General features: G+C 47.7%; 1 protein-coding gene across 1 annotated transcript in view; it reads left to right on the plus strand.

The window, feature by feature from the left end:
• The first annotated feature begins 9,519 nt into the window (after positions 1 to 9,519).
• The window catches only part of LOC103659237 (guanylate cyclase 2G-like), a 41,785-nt gene continuing 37,208 nt past the window's right edge, over positions 9,520 to 14,096 (plus strand). The window contains 4 exon segments of the mRNA XM_040624321.1: positions 9,520 to 9,589; positions 11,416 to 11,636; positions 12,864 to 12,943; positions 12,945 to 13,210. Of these exon segments, the coding sequence (XP_040480255.1) occupies positions 9,520 to 9,589; positions 11,416 to 11,636; positions 12,864 to 12,943; positions 12,945 to 13,210 (637 nt within the window).

Here is a 14,096-nt window from a genome sequence, read left to right on the forward strand (position 1 = left end):
ACCCCCCCCCCCTGCCCCGCACCAGGGAGGGGACACGGCTCCCCTCCTCACCTCCCTCCTGATGGTGGGGCCCCAGCCCGGCCCAGCCCCGGGTCACCCTCCTCCAACCCACCTGTGCCCCCCCCCCCACCTGCCTCAGTCCCCAGGCACTTCCAGGAGAGCCAACAAAACAAGCAAGTCGGGAAAGGCAGGGACACAGACCGAGAGCCTGTGTTCTTTTCCTTGGACACATCAGCCCATCCTTTTCGTACCTCAAAATATACACCACAAATCTAGTCTGCTGCCTCCCTCACCTCCCCAAATTAAAACTGGGAACTTCTGAAAGGACTACAGCAGGCACATACACCATGCCCTGTCTCGCAGCTTCTGGAAAACCCACTGTACCCACGTGAGCCAGGAACAGGAAAAGGCAAACCACTTCTTCGTGTTATTATGAAAATTGTTCTGAATGTGTAGACCCCCCGAAGGGTCCTGGAGATTGGTCTACAGGATATCAGGACCTTCAGTAGTCCCAAAGAACTCGCCTGAGGCTGGGGCCTCAGAAGGGCATGGGAGCTTCCATGCCTGCATTTGGAGGCAGAAATTCTGAGTTCTCCTGCTCCTTCCGGCCCACCCCCTCACAGACACCCCAGAATTAAGCAACACTTTCTCCAGCCTCAGACCTTTCAAGAAGCCTTACGTTAAGTTCAGCATGAACCTGGCCTTTTACCAGAGCTAGGTTAGGATTTATTCTCTCTACAGAGAGGAGATCCTAAAAGCCTCCAAACCAAAGGAAAAAAAAAAAAAAAAGCCACGGTGAGCTCTGTTGCAATCTCAGAGAACAGGAGCTGATCCCTTGGCCTCACAGCAGCCCACTTTAGACATGGAAGAAAGACCAAGTATGAGAGGAGGAGGTTAGCCACCCTGCCAATCTATCTCCCGGGTCATCTCACAGCTGGAGGGACCCCTGGCTTTGCTTAGTTTGGGAAGCTCATTCCTTCAAGAAGCAGCTCCCTCCAGCAGAGAGCAGAATAGGTGTCAAGGCTGAGCTGTTCTAATACCCTGAGTGCTGGCTTCTTTTACCAGCTGGATGAAGAGCTAAGGGCCGGAGGAGCTTCCCCGGCACCCTCCCCCCGTTTTTTTGTTTTTTGTGTTTTTTTGTTTTTACTATTTTCCTCCTTGATTTGATGCTCAAATTCAGAAGTGCCTCCATCATTTAAAAATTCTGCGGAGTTGCCTTCCTACTCAATCCTAGGTGCACACAAGTGATGCTCCCAAGGTCTTAGGAAATAACAGAAGGCTTTGGCAACACACAGGGATTCTGGATGAGGCGGCAGCAGCCTAGAGTGACAGACTGACCGGGACTCTCATCCGACCCGCAGCACCACCTCCTAGGTAGGTCGCCCAGGCCGTGCTGTTTCACACCCCAGAGACACTTTACTCGTCTATGGAATGGGAACGACACCAGCTGCCTTATAGAAGGTAACATAGGTCACACACCTGGTCCAGACCCCAGCGCCCAAGACAAGGTCTGCCAAGGATTCTCTTCCCCTCGTCCCTTCCAAATGGGTTTCGCCACCATCAGCCCCTGGCAAATAGCCTTTATAACCATCCTGAGAAAGTTTTGAATGGAAGGTGGAGACACACAGCTCGGCTCTGTCTATAACCTTTAAGGCTTTTACCTCCGTTTCAGTTCCTTTTAGTGAAATTAACAACTTTCTCTCCCAAATCTACCCCGAGCCAGCATTCACACAGCCCCGATGTCTCCACTCCCTTTCCAGCTGGTTTCTGCTTAGCTCCACACAAGTCAGTGGAGATGACTACTCAGCCAAGTGTAATCTCGTGTTGGAAAAGAGCCCTTCGACCAAGAGGAAACATGCGTCTCACCTTCCCGGCCCCATCCTTAGCTGACCCGTAGATGTATAAACTACAGAGCAGGGAGCGTTCCTGCAGCTTACCTTGTAAGAACACGCTCACTTGCTGCGTCCAGGCAATGCCCCCCTCACGGCTGGCTGCACTGGCTCATTCAGACACCTCTGCTCCTTCCGCAGCTCCTGCGACAAGGCCACCTCTGAAGCCAACGCGTCCCGTCCCAAGAGTGACCCACAAGATTCCCTGGAACCTTTGAACCTGTTGCAATAGAGGTTCAAAGGTAGAAGTTACCTGTTCAAACACATGGAGTAACCTCCAACAGTGACAAGTGTAGAATTTGGCAAAAGGTTAAAACAGAGATCGTTATGCAAGGGCTGGGGAGAAGGAAGAAGAAGAAATAACAGCCCTCTGCTCCAAAACCTAACATTTAATAAGCAAAACCCTTGTAAAGCCCATTCCTCAGGGGAAAGGACGTAGACAGACAAGGCTTTGCATCTGCCTTTGGACAGAATCCCTGAGACTGTGATAGGGAATGGAGGGTCTAGCTAACGAAGAGGGAAAACTTGCTCCTCAAGGTTGAGAGGAACATGGGAAGCCCCTTTGATTGGTTCAAGCTATAACTTTAAGAATCAGATAAGCAGAGGTCTGCCTTTCAAGATCAGGCTTCTTCTGGAAGGGGCCAGTGACGCTTCCAGAATGAGAACATTCCCAAGACAGTGAAATAAGGCAAATCATTCTAACATTTAGTCTGAGGGGCGAGCCTACCTGGGTGGTATTTAGAATGCGGAGTCACGGACGCAGCGCGCACCTCCCGTGGCTTAGCAAGGCCCTTGAAGAAGCACGTTGCTATTACATCACTGTTCAACCTCTGCTGTTCTCTCTTTCCATTTTTTAAAAAGATTGTATTTATTTTAGAGAGAGAGAGAATGTGAGTGGGGGGAGGAGCAGAGGGAGGGGAAAAGAATCTCAGGCAGACTCCATGCTGAGTGCAGAGCCCAATGCCAGGCTCTGCCTCACGACCCTGAGCCCATGACCTGAGCCGAAACCAAGAGTCAGACGCTTAACTGACTGAGTCCCCCAGGCGCCCCTCTCTCTTTCCATGCTGAGGTCACTGGTCACCATTCTTGGTTCTCAAATCTTCCTTTTTTTTTAAAGATTTTATTTATTTATTTGACAGAGGGAGAGACAGCCAGCCAGAGAGGGAACACAAGCAGGGGGAGTGGGAGAGGAAGAAGCAGGCTCCCAGCAGAGGAGCCTGATATGGGGCTCGATCCCAGAAGGCAGGGATCACGCCCTGAGCCGAAGGCGGACGCCTAACAACTGAGCCACCCAGGTGCCCCTTGGTTCTCAAATCTTGAAGACTTTAGGGCACCATTACTAAACAAAAAGGAGACAGAAGAGGCTTAGAGATTGTGTGCAATTTCTGTGTTACGGGTGAGGGCACCAGGCCCTTTCGGGTGAAGGAAATCACCCAGAATTAGACAACTGGTTCGTTGTGAAAGTGATGCCTGACCCTGGCCCCAGGCAGGTACCTCAGTGCCTTTGTCCCATTATGGTTCTGCCTCATTGGTATGTGCTCCTTGAACCACCAGCAGACTTCAGACACTTGACAGCTTTCTGTGTCCTGGACCGGCAGAAATGTGTGGCGATGCTGCACTGGGTTTCTTCTTACTGTATTCAACCAGTCAGCCAATAACATCAAAATCTGAAGCCAATACCTAGTCCTGTGGACTCCTGTGTGAGGGAGCGGCTACCACATCAGGTGCTAGTAGGCCAGATTCGCATCCAGGTCTTAGTGACTTAACTCTCTAGAGTCACTTCATGGCACACAGCCCTAGTCCTGCGTCAGTACCCGAAGGAAGAGGGCTTTCTAAGAAATAACTAAAGAACATTCAGTTCAGTGAGCACTGGGGGCATCAGTTGGACTCATCGGACTAGACTCCTGCCACACTGTGTTCATTAACAACCTATTAATGCCATACCCGCTAGAGAGCAGGACGTTCCAAACCAGTGGTTCGCAGACTTTAATAAACATCACAGGCCCCTGGAGAGCTTATTACACACAGATTAATGGGCTGGTGCCAGAGCTTATGATTCACTAAGCCTGAGAGTCTGCATTTCTAGCAATTCCAGGTAATGTCCATGCTGCCGAGGTGGGAACCACACAAGGACCACCATCGCACAGAACAGCCACTCTGCCTCCCATGAGCCCAACTGCTGGAATGCCGGAAGGGACTGTGGTTGGGGTGGTCTTGGCTATGGAGACCCTGCAGTTGGGAGGACAGCTGGGCCCAGAGTAGAACTCATCGTGTGCTCTAGAAGAGAGGTGCTCCTCAAGATCAGCAGGCAGGCTAGTCCCAGAGGGGCGCTTGGGCAACACCAGGAGGGACGCCATTCCCTGCCTCACTTCCCCTTCTTTTTTTTTTTTTTTAAGATTTTATTTTATTTTATTCGACAGAGATAGAGACAGCCAGCGAGAGAGGGAACACAAGCAGGGGGAGTGGGAGAGGAAGAAGCAGGCTCCTAGCTGAGGAGCCTGATGTGGGGCTCGATCCCATAACGCTGGGATCACGCCCTGAGCCGAAGGCAGACGCTTAACCTTAACCGCTGTGCCACCCAGGCGCCCCTCACTTCCCCTTCCGTACAGGTAGATCCAGGCCACGCAGCGTCACACCTAGACAACCCATGTGGGTGTGAGTTGAGTGTACAGGGGACGTCACCTGATCCAACAACCTTAACTTTATTCTTAGGGGTACCTGAGACAGTCAAATGTGAGGCAGATGGAGCATGGACTGAGTAGGAGAGGGGAGTCCAGAAGCCAGGTCTCCAGTGCCCCCATGGCACCCCATCTCTTGGTAAACCATTGGTTTCTATAGCGTCTCTCTTCAAAACCAAACCAAACAAAACAAAAACACGTGTGAAATAAGACTTCTTTATAACACGTACTCTTAGCCTGTGTCGACTGCTAATCCAAGTCTTTAGAAGTCAGGCAATACGACCCAAGGAGAAAGAGCAGAATCCTAGAGCTATAGGCTGAATCTACTCGTGTTAACACAGTAACGATGGCTCAGAGAGAAAGGAGGCGAGACATTCCTCTCTAGAGGTGGCCGTATAGCAGGACAGACATTGTGATGGCATCGAGTGGGCACAAATAAATCTGTGCGGGACTGACCTTTAGCTTCCCACATGGCAAAGCTGACTTTGAAGTTTACCCTTCTACTGAGATGTGAAAAGGAAGGGGCAAAGTTCCTTAAACTCTTAACAGGGTGCCATAATTGGTCATTCCAACTATCAGGATTCCGTACCCACCCTTCCCTTGGTTATCTGATGTTTCAAAAGGATTATGGCACTCAAAGTACACCTTTCCAGGTAGCAAGCTACGGTTCTCCTGCCAACTCCTTTCAGAAGAACTTCAAGGGGATCAGGAACATTACTGAGCGCTTCCCACGTGAGGGTGCTGTCCTAAGAGCTTTGTCTGCAGTATCTCATTTAATCTCACTACATCCCCATGAAGGAGTTATTATTCCGAAGAAATCTAAGAGAGGCCAATTAACTTGCCCAAGGCATGGGGCTCATAGCTGGCAGAGTCTCGGAGTCAGATTTTAAACTGGGGTAGCCTTGAGTCCAGAGCTTAAGCATGTATCTGTGAGTATGATCCATTCTATGAACCCCCATCTTGTGCATTTATATGTATATACAAGTATTTATCTTGGGATCTTTCAATGGCCTCTCAAAGAAAATGAAGAACCGTTGTCTTAGAGGAAGGAGGACACAATGCCAACCATATGGCTCTGATCCCAAGGGTAGAAGGACAGCTACTTTTTCCCCTCCTCAGAAGGGCTTTGCATCTGCCTGGATAGCCTTCCTGCCACTGAGATCATTTCCTACACAGCGCCTCACTGCACTCAACTAGAGGGGCCAATGCATCATAGATCCAGCTGTGCTACCCTCAGGTCTGTCTGCTTAGTTGTCTGCTGTGCCGTGAGTACCCACGGCTCCGCGCTGGGCCCCGCTGTCAATCCCGCACCACGGGACTTTGCAACACGTGTGAGGGGAGCTGGCCCCCAGCTCGGTGCTAGAGCAGTTCATTTTTTCTCAGCTTGGGGCATGGACAGCAACAGCTTGGGCACCCAGGCTCTTGAGGCCACTTGCTTATTCTTCGTGGGAAGGAAGTGTTACTCAAGTACAAGCACTCGGTTGACGAGAATAGTGTTTGCATAGATTGCAATACAAAGTTTTCCCTATGCCCAGATATGCCACCCCTCCCTCCCCCAACAACACACACACAGCAAACTGCCTTGTAGACTGAGATCTGAACTTTTCAACTGGCAAGACACAGCGCACGATGGGCCACGACAGGCTGACCCTCAGCCCTCACAGTGGCTGGGTATGTTTGTGAACGGCCTCCTCCAGGCCAGTGTCTCATATAAATACCCTTACTCTCAGGTTCATGATGTCAGCAAGTTTGGAACACAGTGACACAGGCAATTTGCTCCTTTGTCAGCAAGAGCTTTCCAAGGACACTAAGAATCAGATGGAAAGTGGAAAGATCCCTGAGAGAGGGGTCAGCTCTAAATTCCCAGAGCCCTCAACAACCCCATAAAGATCATCACTATTTCCCAGTAGGTTAGAAATGTAGCTCAGAGAGAAGACGAAGATCTGAGCTGCCCCATACTCTAACCAGGAGCCACATGTGGCTACTGAGCACTGGAAAGGGAGCAAGTCCATATTTAGATGTGTACAAAACACACACCAATGTTTGGAGACTTAACATGAAGAAAATAGCATCACATCTCAGTTTTAAAAATACTGATTACATGTTAAGTGATAACATCTATGATTCGCTAGTTAAGTAATTCTCCTTGCTCCTTTTCCTCTTATAAATAGGTCTGCTGAAAATTCTAAAATTACGTATGTGACTTGCATCGTATTCTTCTTAGATAGCACTGATTTAGACCAAAGGTCCTCAGCCTTAATGCCTCTAGAAAATAAACAAAAGGTGTTGTCACCCAGTGGCAGCAGGGAATAGGTCATAACTGCTCTGGAAGAACTTGAAGACAGCAAGGTCTTTCATCTGAACCTCCGGTTTCCATAGCATCTATTCAACAGAGGTAATGACCTTGACTGAGGCAACAGTCCCGTATCATAAAACTACTATCACTCCCTGGCTGGTGCCCCAGGCCAGGCACCACCCTGCGTGTTCTACCTGCATCTGTTTCTCCATGTAATCCTTGTGTGAGCTCATCACGGTAAGCAGAAATAAGGAAACCGAGGTTTAGACACTGCACAACATGTCCAAGTCAGCTTAAATTTCACTCTAAATCAGTGCTCCCAACCATCTGGTACACGTCCTCCAGGAGAGTGAGCGAGGACCCACGGATGGGGGCATCAAGAGCTTGGGGGGCATGCCAACACCTCCTCCCTCAGCATGCTTTAGGGACGTGGTCCTCTGCTTTGCAGGCTTGGTTCCCTGGGCTCACAGCATGAGAGCACAACCCTGAGAGGCTGGCTAGAGAGCTATTTGGGAACTTTTCACATGAGTAGAGCGGAAATACCAGGAAGTGGGAGGGGTTCTGGTCTCTCCAGACAAGAAGCTGAAGAGGGTGGAGGAGTCAGAAGGGACATCCTGCCTGGCTTTAGATGGCTACACACCAGAGAGAAGCTGCTCAGATGACAAGGGTAATGCCACACAGGCCCCTGATTGGATGGGAAGCAGATCATGCTTATGGGTTAAAAGTGTATACTCACCAGAGAAAGATGTATTAAGGCAAGGGTACTTTGTTTGCTCAGTGTTTGGGACACTGTGGCAACAAAGGTGTTCTTGGAAAACTTAAAATGTTAGAGTGGCTTGGGAAGTAATTACATTACTGTTAATCATTTAGTATGTTTGATTACTGAGCAGACAGCTGCCCCTCCTCCTCTCCACTTTCTGGGTGTTTTTGCTCTGCATGCTAAGGCTTTAGTGGAGGTCGGGAGCGGTCATCTGGGAGACGGGGTCAAAGACCACAAAATAAATATGCAGATCAGAAATACAGCATTCACGTCTGGACCAAGCTGCTAAACTTTAGGTTATACCTGTAGCCAGAAGAAAACTAGAAAGTACGGATTACGATCCTCAGACGGTGAGAAACACTGTTCAGGTGGCAAAGACTCATTCCTGGTGGAAACACGTGTGAGAAAGAGCAACACATCACAGGCCAGAGGAAGGGTCTTTCAGCCTCCCAGGATAAATATCAGGTGTTGAAGTATGTAAGCGGTCATGTCCCCGTGAAAGGGGATCATCAGCCCCTCGCATGAACATTTGCAGAAACAAGACCAGCGTGTCGTCATCAGAAAGCCAAGGCCAGTGCCCCATCCTTGCCTTCTAGGTGTAGTGTCTGCATGGTCACCTAAAGGAGTGGCTTTTGGATCCAAGGAACCTGCTGTGTTTTAGTTCCAAGAAACACAATCTCCCCCTTTACATAAGTTCAACTTTACTCCGCTTTCCTGGAGCTCTTCAAACATTCAGGTACTAGACGCTCTGATTTATTGACGGCGTCACCACTATTTGCAAGAGTAGAGAACACAACAGGGAAGTTTAAAGTTCACACCTGGACAGGTAGTACCTGCCTTTTCCTTGCTCTTACTAGGGGAGGGTTGGCACGAGGTGTATTACAGCTTCAGGGATGCTCCCTTTAGGGACCTGGAGCGGGGCCTGGAAAGAAACTTGCTGCCACCACCAAGCATGAAATACGTGGTTAGTTATGAATCTTCCAGGGCCCTAGGGTTTTAGGACAAGGCGCTGGGAAGTCAAAGAGCTCTGCCCTGCCATCTTTCCACTTCATCAGTGGAAAAATGGAGGCTCAGATCCAGTCTTATTTACTTGGCCAAACCCGAGGTGGATGGCTTTCCCCCCCACACACACACGAGGAGATGCGAGAGAGTGTGTGAGGACGGGGTGATGGCTGCCTCTGCCCCTGTCTTTCCTTCAAGGTGATTACGGGCTCATCTGTACTTCAACACCTTTGTCTGCTTCTGGACAAGTTCAAATCCACACATTCTAAATCTTTTTTTTCTTTAAATATGATTAGGCTGCAGATTTACAAGCTGAAGGGAGGCAATTAGGGGTGGAGGAAGCGGGGGGCGGGGGGGAAGGCAGCTAGAAAAAAAGCCAGAGCTCTTACTAAAACTCCTTCACCCCGGATCAGCTCATCTTGTCTGATCCCGGATGTTGAGCAGCTGGGTCTGGGTCTCCTTTATGGCACAGGCTGGCCAGCACTGAGGAAACCATCAATCAGGCAGAAAGAGCCTTCCCTCTGTCATAATCTCTTCAGAAAACAGACGGGCTAAAGTAGTTATGAATCAGAGCACTACCTCACTGACGTCGGAAACCAAACTCCATACCTCGGCTGGCCGTGAACAGGCTTCCAAACCATCATCGGACGCGACCACGTGGCCTCCCCCGTCAACCACCATGACACTGGTAACTTTCAGGCATAAGAGTATCCTAGAAGGGAGGAGGGCTGGAGAAGCAAAGTGGAGAACAGTGTACCCCCTCCCAGCCCCCACAGTCCCTACAGAGCGCCACCACCCCCGCAGCTTCTTTTAACCTCAGGCCTTTCCACTCCAGCCAATCAAGCACTTCACACAAAGTGGGTGGCCCTGTAACTATGGCAACTTTTCCCGATGATGATTGCCATCACCTGGACCACCGCATCTCTGTTGCTCTCCCCCTCTGAGGGCAGTGGAGAAATGGAAGGCACTGAGCTCAGCAGAGAATAATTAGAGCCCACAGAGGTAAGCCAAGTGCCTAAGAGGTGTGAGGACTCAGACCGCTGTGAGGTTCTCCTGACCTGAGAATTCAGACAGCATGAGTGAAAGCTCATGCTTTTACTCCACAAAGGCAAGTCTGTAGGGTTTATTATTAATTAAAACTTTTTCTTTTCTTCTTCATCACAGACATTAAGACAAAACACATGAAAATTAAGTAAAGAGAAGAAGAAACCACCCATATAAGTTCTATCATCCAAAGAGAACAATTTTTAGTGGTTTGGTGTATATAATCTTTGCTATGCAGCCTGTGTGGCTTTTTAAGAAAATAAAAATGGAGGGGCACCTGGGTGGCTCAGTTGTTTAAGCATCTGCCTTCGACTCAGGTCATGATCCCAGAGTCCTGGGATGGAGCCCTGTGTCAGGCTCCCTGCTCAGTGGGAGTCTGCTTCTCCCTTTCTTCCCTGCTTGTGCTCGCTCACTATCTCTGACCATCTCTCTCAAATAAATAAGATCTTTTAAAAAAATCTTAAATAAAAATGGAATACTGCATGTGTCTTCTTAAAAAAAAAGATTTATTTATTTGAGAGAGAGAGACAGAGGGGGGAGGGGCAGAGGGGGAGAGAGTCTTAAGCGTACTCTGTGCTGAGTGCGGAGCCCAACGTGGGGCTCAATCTCACGACCCTGAGATCATGACCTGAGCGGAAATAGAGTCAGATGTTCAGCTGACTGCGCCACCCAGGGGCCCCAGCACATGTTGTTTTTATAGTGTGCTTCCTCACTTAAAACACTGTGACTATCTTTCCAAGTCAACAAATGTACATTTAAAATATTTTGAGTGACTGCATAGTCCTCAATCATATGGATTCATGCCGGGTTATTTACCCAACCCCCTACTGTTGGACATAAAGTTTGCATTTAATTTTTTTTAATTAAGATTTTTATTTTAACTGCAGTATAGTTACCATACAGCGTTATATTTGTTTCAGGTATACAGTTTATGTCTAAGTTTTGACTGTGGTTAAATTTTATTGTATGATTTTATTGGCCGTTTCTACCTCTCCTTCTCCTGCTGCCCCTCACCTCGCTCGTGCTCGCTTACTCTCTCTCTCTCAAATAAATAAAATCTTAAAAAAAAAAGAACACAAAAAGTGCTCATACTGATTATGATTAATACGAATTTGCATGTTTAAAGGCCCAACACTGCTGGGTCTGAGGATCCAAGGAGGGACACACACAGTCATCCTGGCCTCAAAGATTCTCAGAGAAAGTCTGTAGAAAGAATCTAAAATTATCTAGAGGGGGAGTGTAAGTTTTAAGAAGTTTGTAAATGGGAGGAGGAGAGTGGATGCAGAGCATGTAATGAGACATTGTTTCTAGAATCCTCGCTTTGGTATTATGACCGGTGCAATGATATACCCATTAAGGGTGCTCCGTTATTGAGTTCTTGCTTAACGGGAAGTGGCGTTCTAAGGAATTACATAATCTCACAATATCTTTACAACATCCTTCTGAGAGGGGTGTTGTCATATTATTTTGAAATTGAGGAAATTAGGGCACTAATGTAACTAACTTACCCAGGGCCACATACATCCGGTAACCATTTGAGTCAAAAAGGTCCATGGAACTCTAACTATGGTTAGAGCCTGGGAGTCTAGACTCAGATGATTTGCCAGTTTGACACTGAGCTGTCCTAGCAGGGACACCTAGCTGTAGCTCGGTGAAGAACCAGTTATGATGAGTTTGGTTTGGAGAAAAGCCAACCCCTCTAATCGACAGGTTTGGAAATAGCCTCTGAGGTAGGCAAGACCTAAGGCTCGGTAATCCCGTTCAGTGTGCAAAGGCTGGGTGCAGGCCTTCAGACTGCCATGGACAAGATCAACTCAGAGACAGTGGACCTCGGAAACTTCAGCTGGGAATTCGCTTATACCAACGCAACTTGCAGCATCAAGGAGTCTCTCGCTGTTCTCACCAATCAGGTCCAGAGACAAGAGATTTCTGCCCTGTTTGGACCAGCATGCCCAGAAGCAGCAGAGGTAGAGTATAGCCTTCTAAACACCTTGGCTGGTTTTTATTGGCAGGGTTGGTTTTAAAGGTGACGGGACAGACTCGAATAATCTCTTGGCAAGGATGACATTGTTATAAATAATAACTATGTAGGGTTTGGGTACCATCTCTTTGAGATGTAATTAGACCATGTAATTAGAACAGTTAATATTCTCTTGAAAGAAAGCCTTTCAAATCAATAATTGCTAGTTCACTCCCTAACTCGTAGATAGATGTTCACTAACAAACTTGTCGACTGTTTGGACATGGTGCTGTTGTGTGTAGGCTCGTACTCTTCACTTGAATGTTGTCAGCCACGCGGCTCAGGAAAATTAAGTAGAAAATGAATGCTTTGTTTCAAGCAGAAAAACATCATTTGTTTGTGTAGTTTTCCCTTTGCTGTGTGTAATAAATTATTCAGTGACGTTGAGGGTAAACGGGAAAGAGTGAAGTATGACAGATTGCAGTAAGCTGGGGCAAGCAAAGAAGACAAACAAATGACTTGTACCTGTTTAGTTAATGGGATTAGCTTTGTGGAAGTCCTTGGTATCTTGCGCTCTGAGAGGTGTGGAACAGCAAAGAAACTTACAGCCCTCACTCTCACAAATCCTGCGCAACTGTCATTAGTGGTTACTCTCAAATGAAGTTCACATTTGAACTTGGATCTTGGTCTCTTCTGGAATTTTTCTTTTGACACATTTCTAGTTGTCCAGAGCCTACCCATTCTTCAAAGTCAAGTTCAAATGCCATGGAGTCTTTCTTCACTCCTCTACCCTCACCCTTCAGATCCCTAATTCCCCAATCAGAAGTAATTTCTTACTTCTCTTAACTCCTATAAGTCTATTGCCTATAAATACTGAAGGGTGTATTTAACTCTGAAGCTATTTTTGTATGTCTTAGCTGCTGTCATAATTGATCATAAGCTCCTTTAAGATCAAGGTCTCCAAAGTTGGTTGTAAATAGTAGACTCCTAATGAAAAGTATTGAGAAGTGAATAAGGAACAAATCAGTCAATAAATGCTTTCTCTGGTTATTCTTGTCCTTTGAGGTTTTGCATCCTCAGATGCATCCAAAACATTATCATCAATATTCCAAAAGGGAGGGTCCAGTATGACCCATAGACTTACTTAATCCCAAGTTTACATGATACCTTATGATAGGCTTTGAGTGTAGCATAAACTGAACTATGGAAAGACATCTTTTTGGTTCCTTTCAAGGTTATTGGCTTGCTGGCCTCAGAGTGGAATATCCCTGTGTTTGACTTTGTTGGACAAACTGCAAAACTGGAGGACAACTTCTTATGACACCTATGTGACACTCATGCCACCCAGGTACAAAATTGGAGATGTGCTCCAGAGAAGTCTTCAGTACCTGGGCTGGAAACACATTGGGATGTTTGGAGGTAACTCCGGGACTTCCTCTGGGGATGGAGTGGGTGAACTGTGGAAGGTTGTAGAGAATGGACTCAAATCCCATTTCACCACCACGGTCAGTGTGAAATACACCAACAATGACGCAGCCTCCCTTCAGGAGAATCTTAGAGGCGTGTCATTGGCTACCAGAAGTAAGTAGGAAAGAGTCTTCTGTTGCTTATGTTTAGAGAGACAGATAAGAAAAGCAGATTGTTTGAAAAAAAACAAAGAACTCTTCATTTTTCTATGGATGTAAGAAGCAGAAGGAAAAAGGGTGCAAAATTGATGATACATAAAAGCATCACCAACAGCAAGGTTGTTGTTTTTTTTTTAATCTAATGTGAAATCCCTGATGCTATAGTGTTATGATGCACAGAGTAGGTTCTGGAAGCATATTCCAGCTGGGCTGGGTCCTTCATTTGGGTTATTGTTTAGAGCATGGGCTCTGGAGATCAACAGCCCCTGACACTATCTAGCGGTACGCTCTTGAGCAAATACATTAACCTCTCTGTGCCTCGGATACCTTCCCTGTGCCCCGGATACCTTCCCTGTGCCTCGGATACCTTCCCTGTGCCCCGGATACCTTCCCTGTGCCCCGGATACCTTCCCTGTGCCTCGGATACCTTCCCTGTGCCCCGGATACCTTCCCTGTGGAATGAAGACCGTCATCCTCTCTACCTCATAGAATGGTGAGGATTAACTAAAGTCAGGCCTGTGAAGTGCTAAACATAACAACTGGTCAGTGTGAGATAGCAATTCTTCTTCCTGCGGTACTGGAGGCTCTCCTTTCTAGCATGGATTAGTAACTGACTCCTTTCTGTTCTTCAAATAGATTAAGCCCTTTATGGCCCTTATGGCCTTGGGACTTGGGGACTTGCTGATTCCTTGGCCTGGCGTGCTACCTGCCATTCCATCCCATCCCACCCCACCCAGCACTCTTTCTGTGGGGAGCTTCTTCTTATCCTTCCAGACTCAGCCCAGAGCCCACCTCATCCAAGGGTCCTTTTCTGACTTCCTGATGCGGAGCTGTACACCCCC

Source organism: Ursus maritimus, unplaced genomic scaffold, assembly GCF_017311325.1.
Source record: "Ursus maritimus isolate PB19 unplaced genomic scaffold, ASM1731132v1 scaffold_7, whole genome shotgun sequence".
Lineage (NCBI taxonomy): Eukaryota > Metazoa > Chordata > Mammalia > Carnivora > Ursidae > Ursus > Ursus maritimus.